This window comes from Medicago truncatula, chromosome 3 (assembly GCF_003473485.1).
Source record: "Medicago truncatula cultivar Jemalong A17 chromosome 3, MtrunA17r5.0-ANR, whole genome shotgun sequence".
NCBI classification, from domain to species: domain Eukaryota; kingdom Viridiplantae; phylum Streptophyta; class Magnoliopsida; order Fabales; family Fabaceae; genus Medicago; species Medicago truncatula.
Window position 1 is genome coordinate 34184132 of NC_053044.1, and position 27763 is coordinate 34211894.

The following is a 27763-nucleotide window of genomic DNA, read 5'->3' on the forward strand; positions in this document are numbered from 1 at the left end:
TCTCATGAAAAACAAATCAGTGTTTCTATATAACATATTACTTAAATCATAATTTACTATACTATTTCCTTAATAACTCGCACTCTATATTAGTATGTTGGACAAATGAGTAAATATCACTAAAAATGTGACAATCATACGATTTTTATAACGGGGATGCCATGACCTTCCTATGTCCGTAGGAAAGTCCGCCATTGTCGAGGGGTCATCACCCCCGATAAAAGTTGAATAAATCTCAGTAGACATATGTTGTATATAGCATATTTTAAATGTATGTTATTTTTTTGATAAATTTAAAATGATTGAGAATCCAATATTAAACAATCAAAGTAAAAAAACATAGTAAGAGTGCACAGGAAAACCTAACCGCCACACTCTCTTCATCCTTGTAAAAGATGAGTGATTTAGGACTAATTTTTGTCTGAAATCACCACTGAAAATCATTCTAGTTATATTCTTCTCCTAAATTCCAAATATCATATGCAGTATCATCAGGTACAAGACCTTTATCAAGCATCTCATCATGCATAAATAGACCTTCAGATGGTTAACAAGGAGACTTAGGATCAGACATTATGGAAATAGACTTCATATGATCTGAGGCAGAAATAGTCTCATGGTGTACTAATACTATGGCCTTACAATAAAATAAGCTTTATTTTGAGAGAATTGTTAAAATAAAATTTTAAACCAACTTATACATAAGTCATGAATTATTTTATACACTTAATATTAATCACTTCTTATGATCATGCTGGGTTGAAATCCATTCGCAGTAAATCCTCCATCAACAGAAATAACTTGTCCAGTGATGTAAGAAGCAGCTGGCAGACAAAGGAAAGCCACCAAGGAAGACACTTCATGTGTTTCTGCTATCCGTTTTATCGGTGTTCGAGATAGTACTTCATTCACAAACTCTTTGTTAGCATATAACTGTAAGAAAGGTAAACAGTTAGCAACATAACATTATTATTATCAGAACAAACTTAACCAATCTTCATAAAGAAAAAATGATTAAAGGTGTGAAAAGAGTATTACATAATCATTAAGCGGTGTTTTTGTATACCAAGGCGCGACGCAATTGATCCTTATATTGTCTTTTGCCCATTCACAAGCAAGACCTTTGTTCAGCTGATTGATTGCAGCTGAAGAAAACAGCACGGTGGATCGAATCTCTTTAGTAAATGTCGAAATAGTTTGTATCCGTCAATCATGTTTAAGCAAATGAAGACATAATGATACATATAGTTACCTTTACATGCTGCGTATATCGTTCCAGAACCTACGTGTGTCAGAGATGCAACAGAGGAATTGAATACAATGCTTCCATTTCCAGATTCTTTAAGAAGAGGATATGTCAGTTGGCATAGATGGTATGCAGAATCCAAGTTAATAGTCATCAATTTTGAATAATCTTCTGTTGTATACTCAATTGTTGGTTTCCTCACATTTGTTCCAACATTGTTTACCTAAGTTCATTAAGATTATGAAATGAGCACAATTTAGTATGAGCTGAAGTCATGCGTGACAGTAAGGAAGTCTAGCAATTTTTTTAAGCATATCCACTTTCAAGTTAAAATGTGTGTGACATGACATGGAACATGGTGCAGCAAAACACAGCACAAATTTAGAAACACCGTTAGAATCATAATGCATTAGATTGATCAACAATACACTCAAAATGTGAAATTACGAACTGACAAGGTTTGGGTAATTCAACTCATTTGAACCTAATGATAAAGAGTTGGAGATCCTGGATTCAAACTCGAATAAAAGACTAAATACTAATCTAACAATTAAGTACCAACATTTGTCAATAAAAAAAATCTAATATAAAATAATGAGACTAGGAGAGTACGATTGGATAAATAGTTTTACAAATTGTTTTGGAAAATAAATGCTAAAATAATATTTTAATGATTAAGAGTCTTTTTATTTTTTTATCAAGTAGCTATTAGGCTAGAAATTCACCTCTCAAGTGAATAAGTGGAAATCCGGGATTAAAACTCAGGTATATGCATATATAATGCAATGTTTCAAACAATTGAGCTCATGACACAATTAAGAGTCTTCTAAATGACGTGTTTACGCATATGACTGGACGTGTATGAAAACATATTTTGAAACAAAAATTTCCACTAAATTTTCAACAATCATCTATAAATTTATGAAGAGAAAAGTTAAAAAAAGAATATATGTATTGTATGAGTCAGTTTCATGAATTAAAGGTTTAAATATGTAAATCGTCTCTTTAAGTTCGCGTGTTTTTGGTTTTCGTCCTTGTATCTTTTTTTGTTCTAAAACACACCCTGTAAGTTATAAACATTTTGCTTTTGGTCCCTGCCGTCAGCATCTGTTACAAAAATGCTTATGTGTCTGACGGCAGCTGACATGACGATGTGTGACATGGCAAGTGAGGCTTATGTGTCATTCCAAATGTCCAGTGGCAAGGTTATAGGGACTAAATCCAAAAACGAAAACTTACAGAGGGATGAAATTCAAAAAAACGACTTAGCAAAACTTTAAATTAAAAACTTTGTTTTCCTTTCTTCACCTTCTTCCTTCCTATCTTCATCATCTTCAATCTCACCTTCATCAACATTTATCAATCTTCATCATCTTCAATCTCACCTTCATCAACATTTATCAATCTTCATCAAACCCAGAAAACATAAATTAAACATTCAAATTCTTTAATCAAAATCTCATTTTTCATTTCCTCTTATTAAACTCTTCTTTTAAACTCTTTGTTTTAAACATATTCTTTCTTAATTCTCAATTCTCCCCCTTCTTTCAATTCCATATTCGAGACATAACATAATTAAACAAAAGAAGGAAAAAAAACTTCAATGAAGAAAAATATATATGAAGGATGTTGAGAAGAAACCCAAAACCCAAATCTTCTTCTTATAATTCCAATTTTAATTTCGTCAATGTGGACTAGAATATAAGCTTAGATAAAACAAACCTACGAATATGATAGGATTTTTTATGGCTGGAAGAACGTTGCAATGTTTCAAATTAGCATCTTTTGGAAAACTGGGCCTCTGAAATTTGCTAGAAAAAATGTGTTGCTCGAAAGAAAAAAATGCAATTGGTGTGTGGTTTAATGTAAAATTTTGAAGGTTAATTTAATTCAAGTTATGTGTTGTTGTTGTTTGAAGATTTATGGGTACAATTAATTTTCGGTGATTATGAATCGATAGAAGGAAATAGAAAAAGAACCAAAACAAGGATCCTTAAAGTGTTTATTATACTATATAGTATATCTAAAGAAAAGAGATGCAATTTGGGTGTAGATGTGGAGATTTTAGGGTTTGAGTATGATTTAAATTAGGAATTGGGAATACATTGAATCTGGTGAATGAGAAGATTTTGATGGAAATAGAAAATAAGATTTTGATTAAAGAGTTTGAATGTATAATTTATGTTTTATGGGTTTGATGAAGATTGATGAATGTTGATGAAGGTGAGGTTGAAGATGATGAAGAAGAGGAAGGAAGAAGATGAAGAAAGAAACACAAGATTTTTAATTTAAAATTTTGTTATTCCTGTTTTTGAATTTCGTCCCTTTGTAAATTTGCGTTTTTGGATTTGGTCCCTGTAACTTTGCCATTTGACATCTGGAACGACACATAAGCCTTGTTTGCCACATCACACGTTGCCACGTCAGCTGTCGTTAGACACATAAGCGTTTTTGTAACAAATGATGACGTTAGGGACCAAAAGCATAAGGCTTATAACTTACATGATCTGTTTTAGAACAAAAAAAGATACAGGACGAAAACCAAAAACACGCGAACTTAAAGGAGTGATTTACATATTTAAGCCTGAATTAAAAGCTGATTTAGACTAATTTCAACATCAACATAACATAGAAATGCAAAACAAAATATATAGAAAAGAAAAAACTCACAAGAATGTTGAGCTTGCCGTTGAAAGCAGAAGCCACTTTTCTAACAAGCTCTTCTCTTTGAGAAGAAGAAGTCACATCACAAACTGATCCATAAACAGAAAAACCTTTCTCCTTCCACTCATTTAAGCATTTATTCAATTCTTCTTCATTCCTAGAACAAGTGTACACTATAGCACCAAACTCAGCAAGTTCCTCTACGATAGCATGACCGATCCCACGAGTTCCGCCGGTGACAAGAGCTGTGAATCCCTTGAGGGACCATCTTGAGCTTCTGCTTCTGCTACTGTTCTCTTGCTTTGCCATTATTGTTTTTGTTACCTTATCTTGCTAACACTGAGAACGTGTATGTGTTTTGTGGTTATTTTATATATCAAATGATTGAAGATTATTTATATTTGAAAATTTTGTACAGTGTACTATATTTTTGGAATATTGTTTATAAGTTGTCAATGACTTCTGAGTATACAACAACCATTATTGGTTGAAGTGTGTTCTAATCTTATACAATATGAAAATCTTTAAAATTTGAATGTAGGAAAAAGTTGTATTCCTATTATAAATACATATGAACAATAACAACATAAAATTTGATATCTCTTGCTAAACATGAGATAAGTTTTTTTTTTTTTTTTTTGACGGAATGAGATAAGTTAAAAAACTAATATTTACATAAATGTGTTACTCTGTATATATACTAGTGTGTGACCCGTGACGTTGCACGGGCCGATTATTCGTTGGGAATATCAACAATTAATCGCTTATCATCGCAAATTGAAAATGAAACAAAATATCAAATTTGTACACAACACTCGTCCGCATTGATTTAATTTTTAATGTTTTAATTCAAAATAAATGATAGATGCAAACGTCAATACGCAATAGAGGAAAAATCAATAAGTTTTCAATCATTGACCATTCACGATCAAGGATACTACGCATACAGTGACACGAATATTACGTGTGATGATAGTTGGTTACTTAATTACTATCACATAAATGAAAAAAAAAAATATCAAAGTTAGTTACCTATTATGAAAATATATCGAAACAAATACGCTTATGCAACAATGTATTATTACGTACAAATAAATTATTTATTACATTATCGAGAAGTCCTAGCTCAATTGGCAAAAATATCGAAATTGTTAGGCTGGATGTCATGACCGGGGTTCGAACCCCGTTACCTCCACTTGTGTGTGAGAGTTTATAATGGCTTTGCCATTTCGTCTATCTACAAAAAAAAAAAAAAAATTATTATATTGATGACCAGAATAATATATTCATATTTCCATATTGTAAATGATTGGCCACAACTACCGGAATATTTTACAAAAAACAAACAAAAAAACTACCACGACCAACATTTGTCAACAATCATAAACCGGTCTAATCTCTGATGTAACATTTTTTTTTATTACCATAATAAACTTTTAAAGATTATTAATACACACGTTTCTAAAAACGCAAACTATTGCAGACCAAACAATATCACCACAACGGAAGAAATACAAACAAATCACATTCACCTTCAATTCCGCAATCGAAATCCAAGACATAAAAAAATAAATAACGTACAAAGCAGTTAAAAAAGAGGACTACATTAATATGTTAAGAATAAACTATTGCTCTGTACTGTCGGGTACCACATAAATTTTAGAATAAGCGGTTAAAATAAAGTATTACATTAGAAAGTTCTTGCATAAATTTGATAGCGTCTATCATATTTGCAATGTTCGCACAGATTAATTTGATATGTCACTATTCAATATACCTTTTTCAATACATAACCGTTTTAGGTGAAATCCAAACTTTGCTTGTTAAGGTTGCAGAGTCAAGCTCTAACTATTAAGCTGACATCTCCCAAACATATCAGCAAGAGAATGACTACGGTTCAGTCACTTACAACCTTAGAAAGTTTGAGGTCTATTCTTGGGCCTAACTTGATATTTAACGAAGAAATGTAAAGAAAAAATTGTAACGGATTCACCATAAAATCGAAAAAAAATAATATAAAAGTGCAATTTTAGGAGTCACAAAAAGACAGTTATATGTATTTAATTCTTAGTGTTCCTTCAAAAAAAAAAATGTTTTAACTGATTTTTAACAAAACGCTGATCCCACTTAGTGGGATAAGATTTAGTTGTTGTTGTTGAACTGATTGATTTTTAACAAAATCGAAGCATAATCCATATGAATTCTCGATTAAGAAGTTGAAAGATAAAATGGAACATGCCGAGATTTAAGGTTTAGTTTACGGGAACTTCTATGGTGTTACTCTGTATATATATTAAATGTGTTACTCTGTATATATATTAAATAGTTAGACTTAAACCATCCTAAAAAAAAAAAGTTAAACTTACATGGATATTTGTCATCTTATTTTGGCTAATTGATGATTTTGGTTGGAATGTTGGTTTATTTAGAAGTCTAGATAATGTGATTATAGTAATATTGATGGTCGTTCGATTGGTAACCATGGTAGATCAAGCTTTGAGAGTTTTATCGGGAACTCGGTTGGTGGTTGGATCACTCGTTTTGTGGGGAGCTGTGATCATACTACTAATATTAATGTCGAGTTGCATGTTGTTTCGTATGAGATGCAAATCACTTGAACCATAGATTTAGAAACATCATTTGCGAGTCAAATTGTCAGACAATATTAACTTTTATCAAGGACGGGTCAGGTCCGGTCTTACCTACTAATCACTATGCTCCTCTTATTTATAACATCTATTCTTCTAATATTGAAAAATTAATAAAAATCTTATATAATGAGAACCAAAAGTTATTAGTGGGAAAAAGAGATAATGGGCAAAGACTATGTTGTTTAGTTGCTGTCCAAAAGTTATCTTGAGCTTGCAATATCTGTCCCCTTTTATTTCTTTAACCCAATAGAATTCCTTTGTTCTGTGCCAAATAATAAAATAAAAATGAAAATTGGGCTTCATCCATAAGAATAGAACATTTTTAGAATTTGCAATTGATATGAAATGGTGCCTTTTCCCTATATTCCTTCCTAGATAAGTCATAGTTCATAAATATAATCAGTACTAACATTTAGAAAACAATGATAAATGGTAAAATGAGAACCAGGCCCTTGTTTTTGACAGATCCTCTAACTAGAATTTGATGAAATGCCATTGTGTTATTTAAACAACCCAGAAAATCCATTTACGGTAAATCCTCCGTCAACGGAAACAGTTTGTCCAGTGATGTAGGAAGCAGCTGGCAGGCAAAGGAAAGTCACCAAGGCAGACACTTCATGTGTTTCTGCTATCCGTTTTATCGGTGTTCGAGATAATACTTCATCCACAAACTCTTTGTTAGCAATAAACTGTAAGAAAGGTAAAGAATTATTAGCAACATAAGTTATGTACATAACATTGCCATTTGGATTAATAGCTACAGATGATCACAGTGACAGTACAGTTACAGATATGTTTTTGATTCATCAACACTTAAAAGAGTTAGACTACTAAAACATGATTTTGGTCGCATGAATCAGATTAACATCAGATGAGCCACAATTGTGTGCCGTATACATATGTGAATCAGAGTAATATCATAAGAGTATCAATGAAATCACAATGTAGCAAAATATATAAAACTCTATATGAGCCATCCAAATATGCAAGCAATTTTGATTTTCCTATTCAATAATCTAAAGAATTATAGAAACTCAAAAGACTAATAGACATATACTTCTACCTTAAATTCTTAATACTCCTACACTTTTAATGATCCTTAAAAAGGAGTATGATATGAAAAAACATCAAAAGCACGGAGTATTTACGATGAACACAAAAATAGCAAAATAGAAGAATACTATATGCTCATCAAACAATGACTGATCAGTCACTGTTTTTTCAAATGAAATCATCACTGCAAACTTAACCAATCTTCATATAGAAAAAGTGATAAGGCCAGAGAATGGATAACTAAAGGTGTAAAAAGAGCATTACCTGTTCCACAAGCGATGTTTTTGTATACCACGGTGCAACACAGTTGCTCCTTATATTGTCTTTTGCCCATTCACAAGCAAGATTCTTTGTTAGCTGATTGATCGCGGCTGAAGAAAGCAGCACGGTGAATCTCTTCAGTAAATGCCTTTCAAATAGTCTGTATCCATTAAGTTTAAGCAAAAGATGACATAATGATACATTAAGTTACCTTTACTCACTGCATAGATGCTTCCAGTACCTACACTTATTAGAGATGCAACAGAGGAAATGAACACAATGCTTCCATTTCCAGATTCTTTAAGAAGAGGATATGCTAGTTGACATAGATGGTATGCAGAATCCAAGTTAGTAGTCATCACTTTTGAATAATCTTCGGCTGTATACTCAATTGTTGGCTTCCTCACATTTGTACCAGCATTGTTTACCTAATAGCTCACAAGATTATGATATGAACATAACTTTTATTATAAGCTGAAGTCATGCATACCAGAAACAAGACGAAAAGGTGAACATTTCTGAGTATATTTGGAGCATTCATAAGAAAGTCTTAACTGACCAAAGTGCATCAAAAGATTGCAATTTTTGTTAAGTAGGTAATGTAACCACTTGAAAATCAAGTGCGTGTAAGATTGGCGATGGACCAATGCTCAAGGCCCTCGCTAGGTGGAGTAAGCAGGCTTATGACAACTTTAGCATAGTGACAAGCCCTCACTCAAAGCCTAAAGCGACACTCATTTTGAAACGGAGGGAGTACTATTTTTTTATCACTAGGAAAAAATCATAAAACATGTTGCAGCAATACACAGAATGATGAAACACCGTTAGAGTTATAATGCATTAGATCGATCTCCAATACACTCAAAAAGTGAACTGATATTCCAACATCAAACAACGAGGCTATAAGAGTAAGTTTGGATATATACTTAACAAATTCTTATAAAAAGCGAACGTTAAAATAACCTTTAAGACAAATGTACAAATTAAATAATAAATAATGTATTCTGTTGTGCAGGTTGAAATTAATTCTGACATTTCAATTTTTCGGAAATTTTTCCAACTAAGTTTCCTACAAGCATCAACGAATTGATTAAAAAAGGTTAAAAACTGAATATTTGTATTATATGAGTAATTTTCATGAATTCAAAGACTACATTTATGCAAAATTCAACATCAACATAATATACAAATGCAAAACAAAATATATAGAAAAAGAAAAACTCACAAGTATGTTGAGCTTGCCGTTGAAAGCAGAAGCAACTTGTCGAATAAGCTCCTCTCTTTGAGAAGGAGAAGAAGCATCACAAACCGATCCATAGACAGAAAAACCCTTCTCTTTCCACTCATTTAAGCATTTATTCAGCTCTTCTTCATTCCTAGAGCAAGTGAACACTGTGGCACCAAACTCAGCTAGTTCCTCCACCACAGCATGACCGATTCCACGAGTTCCACCAGTAACTAGAGCAGTAGTTCCCTTGAGAGACCATCTTGAGCCTCTCATACTGCTCTCCTGGTTCTCCATTGTTGTTTTTGTGAGTTCTCTTACACGGAGAACGTGTTTGTTTTGTTGTTGTGAACCGGATATCCTTTGCGCACAATTGCAGTGACTAATCCCTCGAGTTGGGTGGGACTGCGAGGAGTGGTGAAACTCTCTCTCAAGAAATTTAACACTGTATTCGCATGGCTGAATTTGAATCAAGGATTTCTGGTTAAACTGAAAGAGATCGTTTATCATCTCATGCAAGTGTTCATATGCCAAACAACCTCGTTTATTTATATTTGAAAAAACTGTGCAGTGTGCTGACTGTGGCCAAAACCTGATTTGGGGAGTCAAAAAACATTATATTGATCTCCACCACATGGGCCCATTGTGGGGGTATCTTTAGTTAACAAGAAACAGAATAATGAAGCAATTCATGAAAAACAAAAGACAACAATGAAGCATATTTTTTTGTTTTATTATTCTTGAATGTGACTCACACATTCACAAGTTACATACTTCTGCTTTTGATCAAAGATGCCCCTGAACAAAGTGAAACATTATATCAACTGAAAAACAAATTTGAAACAGTTACCATTGAAGATGATTCTACTATTGAGCTGTTGATCTTAACCCCCTTTCATTAATTTATTATGTGCCAAGAATTCAAACAAAATTTTAGACTGGATACAATAAGAATGCAACATCTTAAGAATTTGCAATTGACATGAAATGCTGCTTTTTTTGTCCCTCCATTTATTCCTTCCTAGATGAATCATAGTAGATGAACATAATCAGGAAAACCATCCAGAAAATAAAATGAGAAATAATGAACTGAAAGCCAAACCCTATAAACAGGAGGATTTGGTGAATACCTTTGTGCTGTGTAAACGAAGACAATAAAAATGATATTTTTATTTTAGTTAATCCTTATGCTGGGATGAAATCCATTTACATTGAATTTTCCATCAACAGAAATAGTTTGTCCAATGATGTGGGAAGCAGCTGGCAAGCAAAGGAAAGTCACCAATTAAGATACGTCATCCGTTTCTGCTATCCGTTGTATCGGTGTTCTAGATAATACTTCATTTACAGACTCTAAGTTAGCAATCAACCGTAATCGGAAGATAAACTCTACAGGTGATCACACTGACATTACAGTAACAGATATGTTTTTGATTATTCATCAGTGGTTAAAGAGTCAGCCTGTGTTAGCAGGAAAACCTCCATACCATACACAGACAGACACACCTACCATCTACACAAACACAGCAGGCCAAAGAAAACATCGTCGTGAATCACTTTAGTAAACTCCTTTAAAAAATATCATGTTTGAACAAATGACATAAATGATACATTCAAGTTTACGTTTGCACGCAGCATATATGGTTCCAGAACCTATGCTTGTTAGAGATGCAACGGAGGAATTGAATACAATGCTTCTTGCATTTCCAGATTCTTTAAGAAGAGGATATGTCAGTTGGCATAGATGGTATGCAGAATCCAAGTTAGTAATCATCACTTTTGAGTAATCTTCGGTTCTTTACTCACTTGTTGGCTTCCTCACATTTGTGTCAGCGGCTCACAAAATTATAATATGCACAGTCGAACACAGTTCAGTATAAGCTGAAGTCATGCATAACCGAAACAAGTCTAGCGCATTAACAAAAAGAACAATAAAAAGAAACAATTTCTAATTTTATGATTGTTAAATACAAATAGCTAATTAGTAATATATATAGATCCTGATTTCAGTTGTTAAGTACATTTTGATGATATTAATGCTGCCCTTCTGAGTGCATTTGAGGCATAAATAAGATATTCCCGATTGGCCAAAGTATATTGGCTTCAAATTTGTGGTTTGGAAGAACAGAGAAATCGTGACACGATTTCATCAACGTGTCACAATTTTCAGGTAGTGAGCATGGTTTGCAGGGTGTTCAATCGTGTCACGATTTTGAGAAAACGTGACACAATTTTCAAACTTGCTGGGTACGTTTTTCAGGATAAGATTGGTCTTACCTTGGGTCGTACGCACCAATCGTGTCACGATTTGGAAAAACGTGACACGATTTTGACAGCTGAAGACTGCTATATAAGTGTTCTTGTGCAGATTTTGAAGGAGAGCTTGAAGAGACAGAAACTTGGATTACAAAGGAGGTAACTTTAGAGTTGAGTGTCGATGATCTTTTGGGTTGGGAAACATTGTAAACACCTTGGGGAGTGAGATTTCATCATTGGAATGATCAAATAGCTTCCTTTTGTGTTTTCTCTTAGGATTCATTATTGAGAGTGTGGGTGACACAAGATGGGTAGAAATTAGGTCTTGCTCTTGTGTAAGCTTATAAGCTAATTTCTTGTAACTCTTTTGTAACAATTTCATCATAGTGGATTGGAGGGCTGCTCTCTCCCCCAGATTAGGTCATATTGGACCGAACTGGGTCAACAATCTCAGTGTGTTTGTTCCTTTCTTTCATTGCTTATCTTTGTGCTTTGATTATGCTTATGGTGTTGCTCTAAACTTAGATCTAGGTCTGTTTTTGTTGTTGTTGCTTGGAGACACTTTACACATTGATTACCACTTCCTTTGCTCCACACATCTTTGTTATTCATTGGTGTGATTTTTACCGGAATTCACAACACAAATTTTTAATTTTCTAAGCATTTAACAATATTTGCAAGTCAGGTGCATGTAAATGGAAGTTTTTGTTGGTTGTACGCTGCATGAACACGCATGCACACACGCCCGCTCATTTTTACATTATCATCTCACTTTTTTATAATGGCAAATATGTCATTTACTAAATATGTATCTTTCCTTCTTCTAACTATCTATTCACTTTCTCTCCTACCAAAAAACCACCTCACTTTCTTCAAACTTTCATTCCTCTTTCTTTCTTTCTTTCTTTTCTCATCCAAACAAAGCACTAAGATTTTGAGAGCTATGTGCAAAGTATAAACTTCTTTTTTTTTTTTGAACAAACAAAGTATAAACTTCTTATCCTAGTTTTTTTTCTCTAAGTCTTGACGCACATGCACACTTCACTTTTTTTTATATCAAATAATCCAACTCTTTGTTTTTAGGGATCCAACTCATTATTTATTATTCCCTCCATCTCATTTTAATTGTCACTTTAGCATTTTTTCTATATATGTCTCAAAATAATTGTCACTTTAGAATATCAATGCAACATTTATTATTATTTTTTGTTAATAATATACCCCTCTTTATTGAATTTCACTTCACTTAACTACAATTAGTAAGACAATTATAATGAGACAGAGTATTAATAAACTTTATTTGATGCATGCATGCATACATTATATCATATCACTTCTCACTGGCCATATTATGTATGTGCCAAAAGTATTTGAAGGATTAGTAAAAAATTTGTAAGATGCTCCATTTTTGGTCGTAGTAGAGTCATATTACCGACTTATCCTTCCGGGATAGAGAGTATGCATTGTACGATAGCTAAGTGTTAAGCGGGCCAATTGCATTGATTTATTTCTCCACCTTGTTTTCTCTCAAGTACTCCATCCGTTTTAAAATAACTGCTTCTTTAATATTTTTTTCCTGTCTCAACATAATTGTCATTTTAGAATATCAATACAACATTTATTATTTTTTTCACTATTATAATCTTATTTATTGAATTTCATCTAACTTAATTGCTCCATTAACTACAATTAATAATGGTGTTTTAGTAAATGATATTAATTTTATCATTAAAATCAACATAATTAATTATTTCTTTAATAACAATGCACAAACCTTAAAATACTAATATTGTAGTATATGCAAGATTACTACCATATACTGTTCTATTGGAAAAAGTTTTCTTATAAGTTTGTGTATAGTTTGACAATTTGGGTTCATTTAAGCAAAACATCTAGTTTTATGTTGTTCTTAACATTCAGAGCACGGTTAAAATAACATAGGGGTCTTGTGAAAAGTGATGAACATGTGCCATGATCTCTCCATCTAAGAGTATCATGTTTATAAGGAGGTTTTCAAAAATTAACTTAACAAAAGGTGGGTGGCCATTGTATGAATTACCATTGTTTGACAAAAGCAACAGTGAAAAATGATCATGAAATATTGCAAAGCAAACATGAAACAACATTGTGTATGTTATGGAGATATATAACTCAAGTTGCTCCTTGGAAAAACTGAAAAGAATGCAATTGTGCTTAGATTTAAATAAGCATGAACAATCAAAGCATACATTCACAGAGATAATTCACAATGATATGAAGAATTTTTTGTACCAATATCATTGACCGAGTTACAAAGCTTGACTTTAGTGTCCTAGAGGAAACATTGAAAGGTGGGATCAATTTTACTATTCTAGGTCTTGAGTTTCTGATTTACTTGGACCTAAGCTACAATGATTTTAATTCACCAAGTATTCTGCCAAATCTATACAACTTCATGCCTCTAACCTTCAATATTTGGACTTATTTTCAAATATTCATACTGATAATTTATATAGTAAAATCTCAACCTTAGCAATATTGATTTTCACAAAGAGCCCAATTGTCTTTATTTGGTTTCTATGATTCCTAATTTTTCGGTGCTACACTTCCGTCTTTGTAAATTAAACATCATCTACCGAGGGTGTTCATAAGATTTTGAGTATCATATGCAAAGTATGAATTTATTATCCTTTTTTCCTGTAAGTGATCACGCACGCACGCGAACACAAAACTATGTGTGTGATTTAAGAATTTTACTACTTCGCTAAAAAGAATATATATATATATATATAATCTTATTGTGCATGGAGAGGAGTCAACTATGACGACATCACTAATAGAGTTACAAAGCTTGATTTTAGTATCCACAAGGAAACCGAGAGGTGAGATCGATTTTTACATTCTAGTACTTGAGTTTCTAAACTACTTTGATCTAAGGCTACAATGATTTTAATTCACAAATATTCCACCAATTCTACACAACTTCTAACATGCCTCTAACCTTGAATATTTGGACTTATCCTCAAACAATCTTTGTATCGATATATTGGCTTTCTAACATTTCTTCCATCAAATATCTCGAGCTTAGTAACATTGATCTTTCTTCCATTACACACGCACGCACGCACACACACATTTCCACATTACTATCTCACTTTTTTTATAAGGGCAAATATATAATTTACTAAATACGTATCTTTCTTTCCTCTAACTATCTATTAGTTTTCTCTCCTACAAAAAAAAAAAAAAAAACCATCTCACTTTCTTCAAATTTTCATTCCTTCAATATTCATTCCTCTTTATATCTTTAGTATCAAGTAGTCAAAAGAGCAAAATTTACCAACCAAATCCATTCTTAGATAATTTCACTGTAAGGAAGCATGGGGAAGTACTTGACAGCTGATGTGGCCTTCCAACCGCTACAACTTAATTTGATCAATGGAGTTCGAAGGCTACACAAGCATGAAATATCAAATGTTATATATAAAGTGTTCTATTTTACATAATATTCATATAAATGTTATTGATATTACTTGTAACTTCAAGAATTTGGTCTGAGGTATCAACATCTTTTTCAATCAATGACCATGATCCATGGGCAAAGGAATCAAAATTCAAGAAGCAGTTTTCTTTCTTGCTATCAACCAAAAGGAGGCAACTTTTGAAATGGGCAAATCCTTTGTATTAGGAACATTTTTTGTTGGATCTAAAGATGAACATATATCATAGGAACTCATGATTTGTTTTTCAGTTAATGACAGCTGCTCCTCTGCGTCAACTAACTCAGTGTAGTATGGCAGCAAAGTGAATTTCATGTATGTTGTCATCGATGGTTATGATCTTGCAAAATTCCTTTTACGGTAAGAATGCTAGGTTTTGATTCAATTTTCTGTGGTAGTAATTGTTCAATAACACGACTTTATGCATCTACATCATAATCAGATTATTAAATACGTTTGGATCTTTAAATTTAATATCAGATAGAAACAGTTCGAATAGTTTTTATTTAATCTTTGGATTAGCTTACCTAAAAGGAATTGCAAGTAGATGTCAAAGTCAGAAATTTAAATTGGGTACCATGATTGAAGAATAATTTCTGTTTTGATGTCTATTAATCCTTAGTATTTTTTATATCAAATCATATCTTTTTTTAAAAAAAAAATCAAAAGTGAAATTTTTTATCAATTTGAATGCCATTATTGACCAATTCATAACCATCTCTGAGGGGATTTAAAAATTCTACTTGTAGCTAGCAACAATAACTCATACACTAAGCAATCAAAAAAAGAATAAAACCATCTCTTTTGGTTTTTACTAAGAGAGGGATATAGCTATGTTATAAACAAAATATACTGGTCTTTCAACCCCTATTTTCACAAGACCAAGGATTACATACATAGACATTGTATACACAGTGAATTCAAGTTCGGTTATTCATCCCATGTAACTATATAAATCAAGTTCTAATTTTTATAGACGGCTATAGCATTCTATTTTTCGAATTCTATTGTTTGGTTTAAAATAGTAAAGTCTTTGGATTTCAAATAATAAAATGCTTCAAAGTGAATGAAAAAAAAACCTGTTTTGCAACTTTTTCGTGTTGTGATGTTGGAACATTGTCATTGTAGGAATCATCCTCTCGCAACAATGGAGATACCAAATACTCAAGGAAAGATCCGATTGCATGAACAGTTGGACACCCTTTTGCTTTCCTCAAACAAGTTGGGCATACTTCCAAGAAATTTATCTTTGAATCTGATGTGAAGAAGAAAACTGGTCAAAAAGATAGCAATGTCTTTTCGTGTTCTTTGGTTCTCTCAGAAATAATCTATATTGATGATATATTCTAGGTATTTATGTTTAGGCTGTTTGTTCAGTTCGAAAAAAACTCTAACACTAAAGGCAAGTAATTACAACCAACAACACACTACAATTATTATAAAAATAACAAAAAAAAACCTATATCCAGGAAAAAAACCTATGTGTCTTGGAGCAGGAGACGGGGGAGGATACGTGGTTATGCCCTCTATGTCGGAATAATCACGCCCACCCCCCGATGAATAACATGAATACATATGCCACCTAAATAAAACAATTCTCTTAAACAAAACATCTTACCAATATGATTGAGGTCTTCCAACCGTTTTATCGAAGAAAATAAAAAACTTAGAATATGATTGAGTTTTATTAAATACCCGTTTACCCTCATCTATTCTAAAACCAATAATAAATTAGTGTAAAAATTCTCCTATGTTAGTGAGAAATTCAGAAAACATGCATTTCACAATAAGAAATCCAGAAACATGCATTTGCATTTCACAAGAGAAACTGTTACATTAATATTATACCGTAATACAACACAGTGGATGAAATGTTTTCCAAAAACAAAAGTGGATGATGATGGTGATGGGAAGTTGCCTCCCAAAAAAACTCCTAACACTAAATGCAAGTAATTACAACCAACAACACACTACAATTATTATAAAAAATAACAACAAAAAAAAACCAATGTCCAGGAAAAAAACCTACGTGTCTTGGTTTATTTATCATCCTCTAATTACAACCAAACTAACTTTGAAGGACTTTTAAAGGTGGAATCATTGTTTTATTCTTTGAAACTGAAAGAAGAGAAACCTCTTTTTATTTTTATCTTTGTGTTGTACCTGTGTTATTGTAGTTCCAAATTTTATTATACTTGTGCACCACTCATACTTGTATTAGAGTCAACCAATTAATCAGTCTAACAATTTTTTAACAAGCCAAAAATAGAAGAAAAAAAATCAAAAAAAGATCAACATTTGAGTCTCAACAAGCTAATGAAGTGAAAAATACACTGACACAACAATTAGGTCAATTCTTAAAAAAAGTGATATATTTGATAATATTGAAAATGAAAAAAAAAATAGATATGAAAACATGGAGAGTGCATTTATAATTCTTTGATATTTAGATGCCTTCAATTTTTCGCCAAATTGTACATATAATTTATATTTATACTGGCTTTCTCAACTTTCTTCCATAATAAAATATCGACTTTAGTAATATTGATTTTCACAAAGAACCAACTTGACTTATGTTGGTTTCTATGATTCATATAATTTGTGAGGGCTACACTTCCGTCTTTATAAACTAGACACCATCTACCGAGGACCGTCTAAAAGAGTGCCATATCTACATGAGAAATGATATATGTACATTATGAACTTATTGTCCTTTTTTCCTGTAGTGGTCACGCACGCACGCGCACACAAAACTTAATAGGCCAACTTAATACTTTTCACTTCATCAATAGACTTCAAATAGGAAGTGTTAAGAAAACTAAATTGAAATTATATTGGGTTAGCATGGTGGTATTGACTCGAGACTTGGGACTTGGGAGTGTGCTCCTCCTCAATGTTTCAGGTTCGATTCTCTCCGTGCCAATTTGGATGGGCTAGTTTAGCTTCTTAAAAAACAAATGAAATTAGAAAATTGCTTTTTTGACAAATGAAAGTTCCTATTGACACAAGTAAAATACATAAATACCCCCAGCGGTAGTTAACTACCGTTATCCAAAGCGTCGGCAGATAACTGCCGCTGGAAGCTAGCAGTTGTTAACAAACGCTACGTTCTGCGAATAAACAAGAACATAACCCTCATTTTTCCATTTTCCAGATTTCTCAACTTCCAAATTTCTCCAAACTTGTACTTCACGAATTTGCGCCAAATTTCATCAATTAATTCACAAGTAAGTTCTTTCCTTCCTATTTACATGCAGTGTAGTTTGTTTAGGGTGTTAGTTTTCATAATTTTGAGTCAAATGTTAGTTTTAGGTTAGGTTAGAAAATTGAAAATTAAGCTTGATTTAGATGTTTTAAAGTATTATTTATGCTGAATTGTTGTTGTTTAGTGTAAATGTAGGTACAATGTAGCCCTTTAGATGTTCAAATAACACTAGCTGTGCTCCTAATTTAGAGTGCACATAAGGTGTTTGATGAAATGCCTAAGTGAGAAAATGTTGCTTTTTTGTGTAATTTTTTTTCAAATATGTTCAATTTTATAATGTATATATGCTGTAATTATTATAGACTTGGATTTATAAATTTTTTGGCAAGTTTGATGAATGACATAATATGGTATATTACATAAAGTTTGATGAATGTGTTATATTAAATTTTATTTATCATATATGCTTAAGTTTAATTTGTGATAATGTAAGGGTTAGAACATTGCTCCATAAATTTGGCATAATGATAACCATAGTGTGATAAGTGGCTAATTTCATGGAGTACAAACTTTGCAGACTCAAAAAAGTTAGACATCTATCATTCAAACATGGCTTGAGGAGGACAGGCAGTGAAGAAGGAATAGAAGCTGTCTTTGGTCTTTTTTAAGTTATGCCTTTGTCTCCACATGAATCACCAGTTTGCAATTTTTTTGCTAAACATTGAATTCTTTGTTCTGTTTCAAGAATTCAAACAAAATTTTAGTCTTGATCCAATAAGAACGGAACATTTTAAGAATTTGCAATTGACATGACATGGTGCCTTTTTCATTTGTTCCTTCCAAGAGTAGTCATAGTAAATGAACATCATCAGGAATACTATTCAGAAAACAAAATGATATATGACAAACTGAAAGCCAGATCCTATTAAACCAAAACTTGACGAATAGCATTATTGTGTTGAAAATAAACAAATCACATCCAGTGCATTAGGTAATCCTCATGCTGGGTTGAAACCCATTCACAGTAAATCCTCCATCAACAGAAACAATCTGGCCAGTGATGTAGGAAGCAGCTGGCAGGCAAAGGAAAGTCACCAAGGAAGACACTTCATGTGTTTCTGCTATACGCTTTATTGGTGTTCGAGATAGTACTTGATTCACAAACTCTTCGTTAGCAATTAGCTGTAAGAAAGACAAATTAGCAACACAAGTTATGAACAAAACATTGCCATTAATAGATTAATACTACAGATGAGCACACTAACATTACAGTCACATATATGTTTTGAATCATCAGCACTTAATGAATTAGCCTATGATAGCAGAAAACCCTCCATACACAGATAAACAAACCACCTACACAAACACAGCAGGTACAACACACTACACTAGAGCATGTGCAGATCCAAGAAAGATGTTACAGAGCCAAACCTATGTGTCATAACAAATAGGTCCATATTTTCCATGTTGCTGCCCTCAAAGCCAGTTCATTTCTTATTCATATGTATTAATTTCTATGTAGTCAATCCCGGATAGCGGCCGACCCCAAAAGTGGGATAGCGGGTAGCGGGATCGCCGGGATTGATCAACTTTTGGACAAATTACATGAATGAGGTAAAGTATAAAAAACCATATATTTGATATAAAATTAAACAAATAACTCAAAACTCATGGAACACTCATAAATCAAAAACATTCACAAGTCTTAATCAAAACATTACATCCAATTCCAAACTCCAACACAAGTCAAGGATTGGCCGGGATCCTCTCCGTTGCGATTTTCCTCTGGGCTGCTCCACTCCTATGGATCGCGCCAGGATTGGCTGGGATTGACTACCCAGATTATTTTAAGAAGTATATTCTAAAACATGATTTCGGTATCTTCGCATACGTGAATCAAAGAGACGTGACATTGGATGAGCCACAATTGTGTGTCATATACATACGTGAATCAAACAGAAGGCAGCAGGTAGATATTATTTTTGAAAAAAATTATGGAGAAGAAAAGCTATCAGATCATTAAAAAGTTGTCATTTACGTCACCCTGTATGCAATACTAAATGAATTATATAATGCAAGTATTCACCAGTGTTATCAAATGGCTACCATGGCAGAATGACTTGTCTGAATTTTTTGACAACCACCATAGACAATGGCGCATTTCTATGGTGTATTTTAGTCTTCTGCCATATTTCACCATGGACAACACTGGTAATCACCGAGAATAAAGCAACAACCAATTTATTATCTTTGGTTCTAACAGACAAATGGTGCTTTGCTAAGTGCATATACAGACACTTTGCCTGTTGATACCTTAAAGTTTCTGATTATCAAATGATCTTGATGGTAGTAATTACGCTGATTGAAAACAAAACACCAAAACATACATTTTCCCGTCAATATGGAAAATCATTAGACTTGTGATAAGGGCACCACTACCAATGAAATCAGAATGTAGCAAAATATGAGTCATCCCAAATATGCAAGCAATTTTGATTTCCCTATTCAATAATCCAAAGAGTTATCGACACTCAGAGACTATAGACATGCAGTACTGAGTTCTATCTTAAATTCTTCCTAATCCTACACTACCAAATGATCCTCAAAATGGAGTATCAATGTAAAAACATCAAAACACAGGTCATTATTTACTATAAAGAACCCAATAACAAAATAGAAGAATACCATACCATACACCTCCGATTAAACAATGACCAATCAGTCATTTCATACAAATCAAATGATCATTACAAATTCAAACAATCTTCATAAAAAAAAAATGACAAAGCCACAGAATGAATAATTGAAGGTGTGAAAGAGCATTACATGTTCCACAAGTGGTGTTTTTGTATACCAGGGTGCGACACAGTTGCTCCTTATGTTGTCTTTCGCCCATTCACAAGCAAGACTTTTTGTCAGCTGATTGATTGCAGCTGAAGAAAACAACACAATAAATCTTTTAGTTTGTATCCATTATATTTCAACAAAAGGTTAAAGATAACATAATGCTTCCATTTCCAAATTACCTTTACTCGCTGCATAGATGCTTCCAGTACCTACGCTTGTCAGAGACCCAACAGAGGAAATGAAAACAATGCTTCCATTTCCAGATTCTTTAAGAAGAGGATATGTCAGTTGGCATAGATGATATGCAGAATCCAAGTTAGTAGTCATCACTTTCGAATAATCTTCGGCCGTATACTCGATTGTTGGCTTCCTCACATTTGTTCCAGCATTGTTCACCTAAACTCACAAGAACATCATATCAACATATGAGATGAAGTCATAACATAGCACCGACACTTCTGATCGAAGAGATATCCAATGTAGGACACAGACACATGTGATTACATTCATTTTCTTAAATTCAGCATCAATTATATAGAAATGCAAAACAAAATATATAGAAAAGGAAAAACTCACAAATATGTTGAGTTTGCCATTGAAAGAAGAAGCCACATTTTGAATAAGCTCCTCTCTTTGAGAAGAAGAAGATGCATCACAAACAGATCCATAAACAGAAAAACCTTTCTCTTTCCACTCATTTAAGCGTTTATTCAGCTCCTCTTGGTTCCTAGAACAAGTGTAGACTGTGGCACCAAACTCAGCGAGTTCTTCCACGATAGCATGTCCGATTCCACGTGTTCCGCCGGTGACGAGAGCAGTGAATCCCTTGAGGGACCATCTTGAGCTTCTGCTACTGCTCTCTGCGTTCGCCATTCTTGTTTTTGTGACCTCTTCGATAATTTTATCCAAGAACCAACGACGTCGTTTAGTTTGAAATTTCTTTCCGTGTGTTTTACCAAATTTGCTGAGCGAGATCTGGGCCTAACAATATTACACTCGACTGTGCTTTTCTAGCCCCCCCAATTTCTCCCAGACCCCCCCAAGTTTTATTGTTTGATTCATGTTTTATATTTTGTTTTATGATATATACGTAGATATGGTTGAACCCCTCATTGTTCCAAAAATGGATCCAGAGGTCTATTCCATTGATAAGTGTGAAATATTGTCCCTAAAAGAAGTATGAAGATCGAAAAGAGATTATTAATTTGGTTCATTGTCAAGCAAGAAATGCATGATTTACTATATATTAAAATAGATAAATTCGATGGTGATTATTTTTCCTACTATTTTGTTGATGGATTCCACTTATAAAACCAAACACTACAAAATTTCATTGTTTAAGATAGCTGGGGTCACCTCAATGCAATTGGCATACTCTGTTGGGTTTGATTTTCTGACTTGTGAAAAAGAGGATAATTTCTCTTGGGCTCTATATATGAGTGTATTGATCTTTTGAAGTGTAAAGAAAATATGTCGAAGTTAATTGTTATGGATAGGGATATCACATTGATGAATGTTCTTGCCAAAACGTTTCCAACTTCTACTAATTTGGTGTGTGAATTTCATATTTCGAAAAATGTGAGAGCTAGGTGCAAGACAAATTGCAAAGTGACAAGTTCGAAATAAAAATAGGTGAAGTCGACGAATTTATGTAACACCATCATGGATGCTTGAAAATTAGTGTATTCTCTTTACGAGGAACTATATACATATGTAACTGTACACTTGAGAAAAGTATGAAATATTACCAAAATTCATGAATCATGTTGAAAGTACCATATTGAAACCCTTAAAGAAAAAAACTATGAAGGTGTGGACAAACCGTGTTATGCATTTTGGTAACACAACAAAAAATATAAATGAATATGCTCATGGTAGATTGAAACAATATTTCGGGTTGTGGTTGGGAAACTATACACAACATGTTAACGTTGCAATTGATTACATCTCAATGTCAACATCAATATGTTCAATCCGTGAGCTAGAACCTTCTACTCCCTCACTCACATTCACTTTGACAACAACCACATCCACGTGTTGGAGGAGAGTTTGCCTCTCGCTCTCTGCGAACATGAAACAAACTGAATGGAGATAACTCCTAAACAGTTCAGATCGTATCTCCTGAACGTTATGCACAATTGAAATTTTAGCGTGCCTGAAGCAATTGGTTTTTCTATTTGGATGGTTTCTTATTCACTTTGGTTGCTCCCCTCCATTGATTATGCTACTGGTTGCTTTGATTTTTTTCAAAGTTAATTTTGTAACAAGTTTAAAGTTTTAGTTTGAGAGGGTAGGGTTAGAACATTAGTTGTTTTGAGTTTATATTATCGAATATATTTTTCATTATTTGAGAAACTCTCAATGCTTTTTGTCGTCGCTTTGCGATTTTGAGAGAATGTGTTAGATAATAAGTCGTTAGACTCATGCCCTTGAACCTTTTAAGTTTCTAAGTTAATAGAGTTCATTTAAGTTTAATTATATAATCAGTCATCAGTTTTGCTTTTAAAAACAACAAAAAAACTAAGTAAAAGAATGTTAAAAACCTGTCAAATAAAATCATAAAAATACCACAAAAAAATCTAAAAATTAAATAAAACTAATGCAAATTTTTTTGGATTTTTCTGAGAATATGAAAAAATAACAAAAAAATAAAAAATGGGTCTAAACGATGAAATTTTGGATTTTGAGGGGCGGAGGAGTCATAGTCATTGAATTTTTTTCTGATTTTCTGGGAAGTTTCGGAGCAATCCGATCAAGTAGCTCGAAAACCCAATTTTTGACTAATAACGGGTATCAATGACCCAAAACAGAAGGATAAGAGTTAGGAAGATTAATATTGTCCCTAAAATGAGAGTTACAAACATGTTTAGAATTTGTGCTGATACAGTTCGGATTATATAATCTGAACTATTTTTCCCTTGAAAAATGGTGTTTAGGGGAGTGTTCGGATTATGTAATCCGAAAAAATCATGTAATATTGCGCCCTATTTTTTGAAGTTTTCGGATTACAAAATCTAAAAACATCCATAACTCATTTTTTTCACTCTATAACAAAGGAAAACACCAGTTCAGATTATGAAATCCGAAAACATCAAAAGCATTTTGATCAAAAACGCAGGGTGCGCAAGAATGACATAGTGTGGGAAAAGTATTACTCTAAATTCTTTTGTAACCTTTGGTCTAGTATGCTATTGGTATTTTATTCAAACTCTAAGTGTCTTTCTTGTTTTGTTCTCTTTTCTATTTGATTAACAATGACGATACAAGCTTGAATTGTGAGATATTGGTTCATGTAGGGATTTCAATCACGTGGCACGTTCACATGTGTAGGTAAATAGGAGCCTAAAAATAACAAAAGTTACAATCACGGAAAGACTAATTCATTATGATTATATTGTAATCTTCTACTGCCATCACGTGCATGTAGAGAGAAACACCCCTATTTTCAATTTGTCAAATGAGCCACTACTTTTTTTTTCTTCCAAAAAAATTATATCAAGTTCTCTATTCAGAAAGAGACAGTATAAGAAGGAGAATAAGCTTACGAAGTGTCATTTGTCAAAGTTGTCATTCATACATAATCAATTAATGAAGAGATTAATTATATCAGTATTGAAAAAATGTTTGTGTAGTTGTTTTCACTGCTTAGCCAGCTACACTTACTCTATACATCTCCTTGGCAATAGTTGCATGAAAAGAGTAATATATACCTTCTACAGTAATAACTTTGCATACATGAAAGAACACTAAATAAAGCATATCTAGCTAAATCAGAGTACTAATTATATATATACCTATATAAAGGAAAATTTCACAATGAATACACATACATCACCCCATGTGAGTTCTCTCCACAACCATACAATGAATACTTTCTATTCTCTTGATTTAATCAAATTAATGTCAAGGTAGATCAAGAATTATTCTCTTTTATCAATATATGAGATGTTCAAAAAAAATAAAAGATCAAGAATTATTGAAAATTAGGAAGAGAAAATATATTGTTTTGACTTTTGAGTTAGATCAAAACAACATAATATTGTTTCTATATATATCAGCAAACTAGAAAGAGCATGAAGTCAACACAGCTATATATTTCATCAAATCAAATCAAATTTCTTTATTTAGAAAGGTTGAAAATAAGATACTTATGGCGTCCCCGTGTATTCTGGAGCAACGGTCGGTGTCACAATAATAATGGATAATAAGGTGACTATAAATTAAACTGCACTATATTTAAGTTGCTACAAGCAGAATAGTCTCGAGCTTCTAAAAAATTGACATATTTAGAGATAAATATAGTAATATACAGCATAGCTAATTAATAACGTGGATATGGATGTATCACACCAAGAGGAAAAACAATAACATGCTGCTATAAAGCCAATGATGTAATGTTTTTTCTTTTCTAACTTCACCAAACTTAATTCATTGATATTTATATGACTGTTTATAAGAGTATATTATTAATGTTCAATTCCCGTGTGTAGTTGGTTGGTTTTTTGGATGTGTTAGGAAGCAACATGTGGAAAACAATTGGAATGCTGTGGTGTAGGAAGCAAGTAGGTGAGAGTGATCCATCCAGGTAAAAATGGTGAATGCCAAAAACAAAAAAACAATTCTAGGTAAAAATATTTATTCATAATTTTGTGCATGTGAGAAAGAGAACTGTTGGCTCCTTGGAATATAAGTAGGCAAGTAGCTGAAGTGACTAATAACTATCACTTACTGTCAGGTCTCATATCATTTTTCTTTATTGAAGAAAAGTTTTACTCACATCGTACTATTGATTATTGGGATTTGAGAGATACAGAGAAGAAGCTTATAAAAGAAGGGAGAATCTCATAATCTAAAAAACACTGCTAAGTCTTATATCACGAAATGAGATCGGTTATATAGATCAAGCAACGTCATAATATTCTATCATATATTATATATCTATCAAACTCGTTATTCTTTAAATCATTTTTAATAGTTTTTTTTTTTATAATTTTTTTAAGTATTCCTATGTCATTAGTGATTTGACTATTTTTCATCTGATATACTCCTTTTACTACAAAATTTACATATTTTCTCTCTAAAAGACAAACCACGTAGTCTAGTTTTCACCGTCTTTTATACTATATTTGCTACTCTAACTCTCTCTAGTGTTTTTATTTTTAATCCTATCATATTTAGTTATACCGCACGTCAAACTCAACATCCTCATCTCTACTATTCTTAATTTAGTTTCATGTTGGTTCTTGACAAAGCAACAAATTTCATACAACATTGTCGATCATAAAACTGCTCGTTCCTTTAACTTTAGTGGTATTTTCGTATGACATATAAAACTATGAGGCCCTTTTTCGTTTCTACCACCCAACTTGAATTCGATAATTTACATATCATTCTATTTCTCACTTATTTTGTAATATGTATCCAAGATATCTAAACTGTGTAACTTATAGTATGATATGATCTCCAACGTTCACCTATAAACGAGAAACACTTTGCCTTTTGCTAATAATACATTTCATATACTTTGTTTTGCTTCTTCTTAGGCGGAAACCATATGTTTCTAGGGTTCGTCTGGAAATTTCCAACCTCCCATTTAACGACTCTCTAAGTAGGAATATATCATCAACCAAAAACACACATCTCGATGCTAACTTTTGGATATGTTATGTACGTACATCCAAAACAAAGTAAAAGGATAAGGGTTTAAGGTCGAACCTAGTTGCAATTATATTGCTATGGATAAATCATCGATGTCTTCATCTTGTGGCCTCACACTAGTTGAGACACCCTCATATATATCCTTGATTGCTCGAATATATATAGGCAATCCTAACTCATTTCTTTCTAGGGATTTCTAGGCACATCTCTCTCACATGATTTCCCTAAATTTATGAAAACTAAGTGCAAGTCTTTTTTATCCAGTATTGATCCATCACACATCGTAGTAAATGGATTGCTTTCATGGTCGACCTCCCATACATAAAACCAAATTGGTGATCAGTAACTCGTGTCTCCTTTCTTTTACTTTGTGTTCTTGAATCCGAGATATATTAGTTGTAATTATGATCCGTTGATATAGATCTCATATTTGTCATCATATAATATGTGGAAACACTTCTTCCATATCTATCCTTTATATCTTTTTTTTAACCAAAATTTTACCTTCATCTTTAATACACTTCATTTGATCAAAGTGTCTTGTCTTTCTTTCCATTTCCCATCCCTTAACAAGTCTATACAAAGATTTTTCTCCCTCCTTAGGATATGAAAAGAGAGACATCTCATAAAATATCGGATAAAAGAGAGTGATAAAGTTAAGTAATACTTTTTTAGTTAATACTTTAAAGTTGATTTTTTTTCCCTGTTGATTCTTGTCTAAAACTTGCAGTTGCTGAAGGTGTCAAATATGGCAGTGTAACTGTGAGACATAGTTGAGAACCAGAAAGGGGAGGGTGGAAAATATTATTATAGATAAATAAACTCAACCTGGTTTACCTGAATATATTTTTCTATACATTTCTATGAATTCCCTCTCACTGTGAAACCCTAGCCTAAAGATTCCATTTCCCATTAACATATTAGAAATTATGAATTTGCATGTCCAACTTGATGACAATAATATAATATTGATTGATTACAATTGTGTTATGTTTTTAATATTTGTAATAATTTACCCTTAATGAACTTTATCTAAAGTGATCACCATAAATTTATGCAATTGTATATTTGCTCAAAAATGGAAAATCAAAGTGATCACTAGCTTCTACATATGCAACAAATTAAATAGGACTGTCACATGTAACCTGAGATAGAATTAGCATTCAAGTTAAACATTTCATTTCTTAAAAAAAAAAAAAAAAAAAAAAAAAAAAAAAA

At 32.6% G+C, this 27763-nt stretch overlaps 3 protein-coding genes across 3 annotated transcripts; all 3 read right to left on the reverse strand.

Annotated features, from left to right (window-relative positions):
- Positions 1–516: 516 nt before the first annotated feature.
- On the reverse strand, positions 517–4344 carry LOC25489333 (tropinone reductase homolog At5g06060). Its single transcript, XM_013605248.3, has 4 exons — positions 3917–4344; positions 1253–1469; positions 1039–1145; positions 517–933 (listed from the first exon to the last, which is right to left on the reverse strand). The coding sequence occupies exons 1-4, from the start codon at positions 4217–4219 to the stop codon at positions 733–735; spliced, it is 828 nt and encodes a 275-aa protein (XP_013460702.1). The 5' UTR covers positions 4220–4344; the 3' UTR covers positions 517–732.
- A 2497-nt stretch (positions 4345–6841) lies between these two features.
- Positions 6842–9633, reverse strand: LOC25489334 (tropinone reductase homolog At5g06060). The gene is made up of 4 exons (XM_013605249.3): positions 9101–9633; positions 8087–8303; positions 7879–7985; positions 6842–7250 (listed from the first exon to the last, which is right to left on the reverse strand). The coding sequence occupies exons 1-4, from the start codon at positions 9608–9610 to the stop codon at positions 7062–7064; spliced, it is 1023 nt and encodes a 340-aa protein (XP_013460703.2). The 5' UTR covers positions 9611–9633; the 3' UTR covers positions 6842–7061.
- Positions 9634–18808: 9175 nt separating this feature from the next.
- On the reverse strand, positions 18809–21813 carry LOC25489336 (tropinone reductase homolog At5g06060). The gene is made up of 4 exons (XM_013605251.3): positions 21464–21813; positions 21067–21283; positions 20867–20973; positions 18809–19222 (listed from the first exon to the last, which is right to left on the reverse strand). The coding sequence occupies exons 1-4, from the start codon at positions 21758–21760 to the stop codon at positions 19028–19030; spliced, it is 816 nt and encodes a 271-aa protein (XP_013460705.1). The 5' UTR covers positions 21761–21813; the 3' UTR covers positions 18809–19027.
- Positions 21814–27763: the final 5950 nt, after the last annotated feature.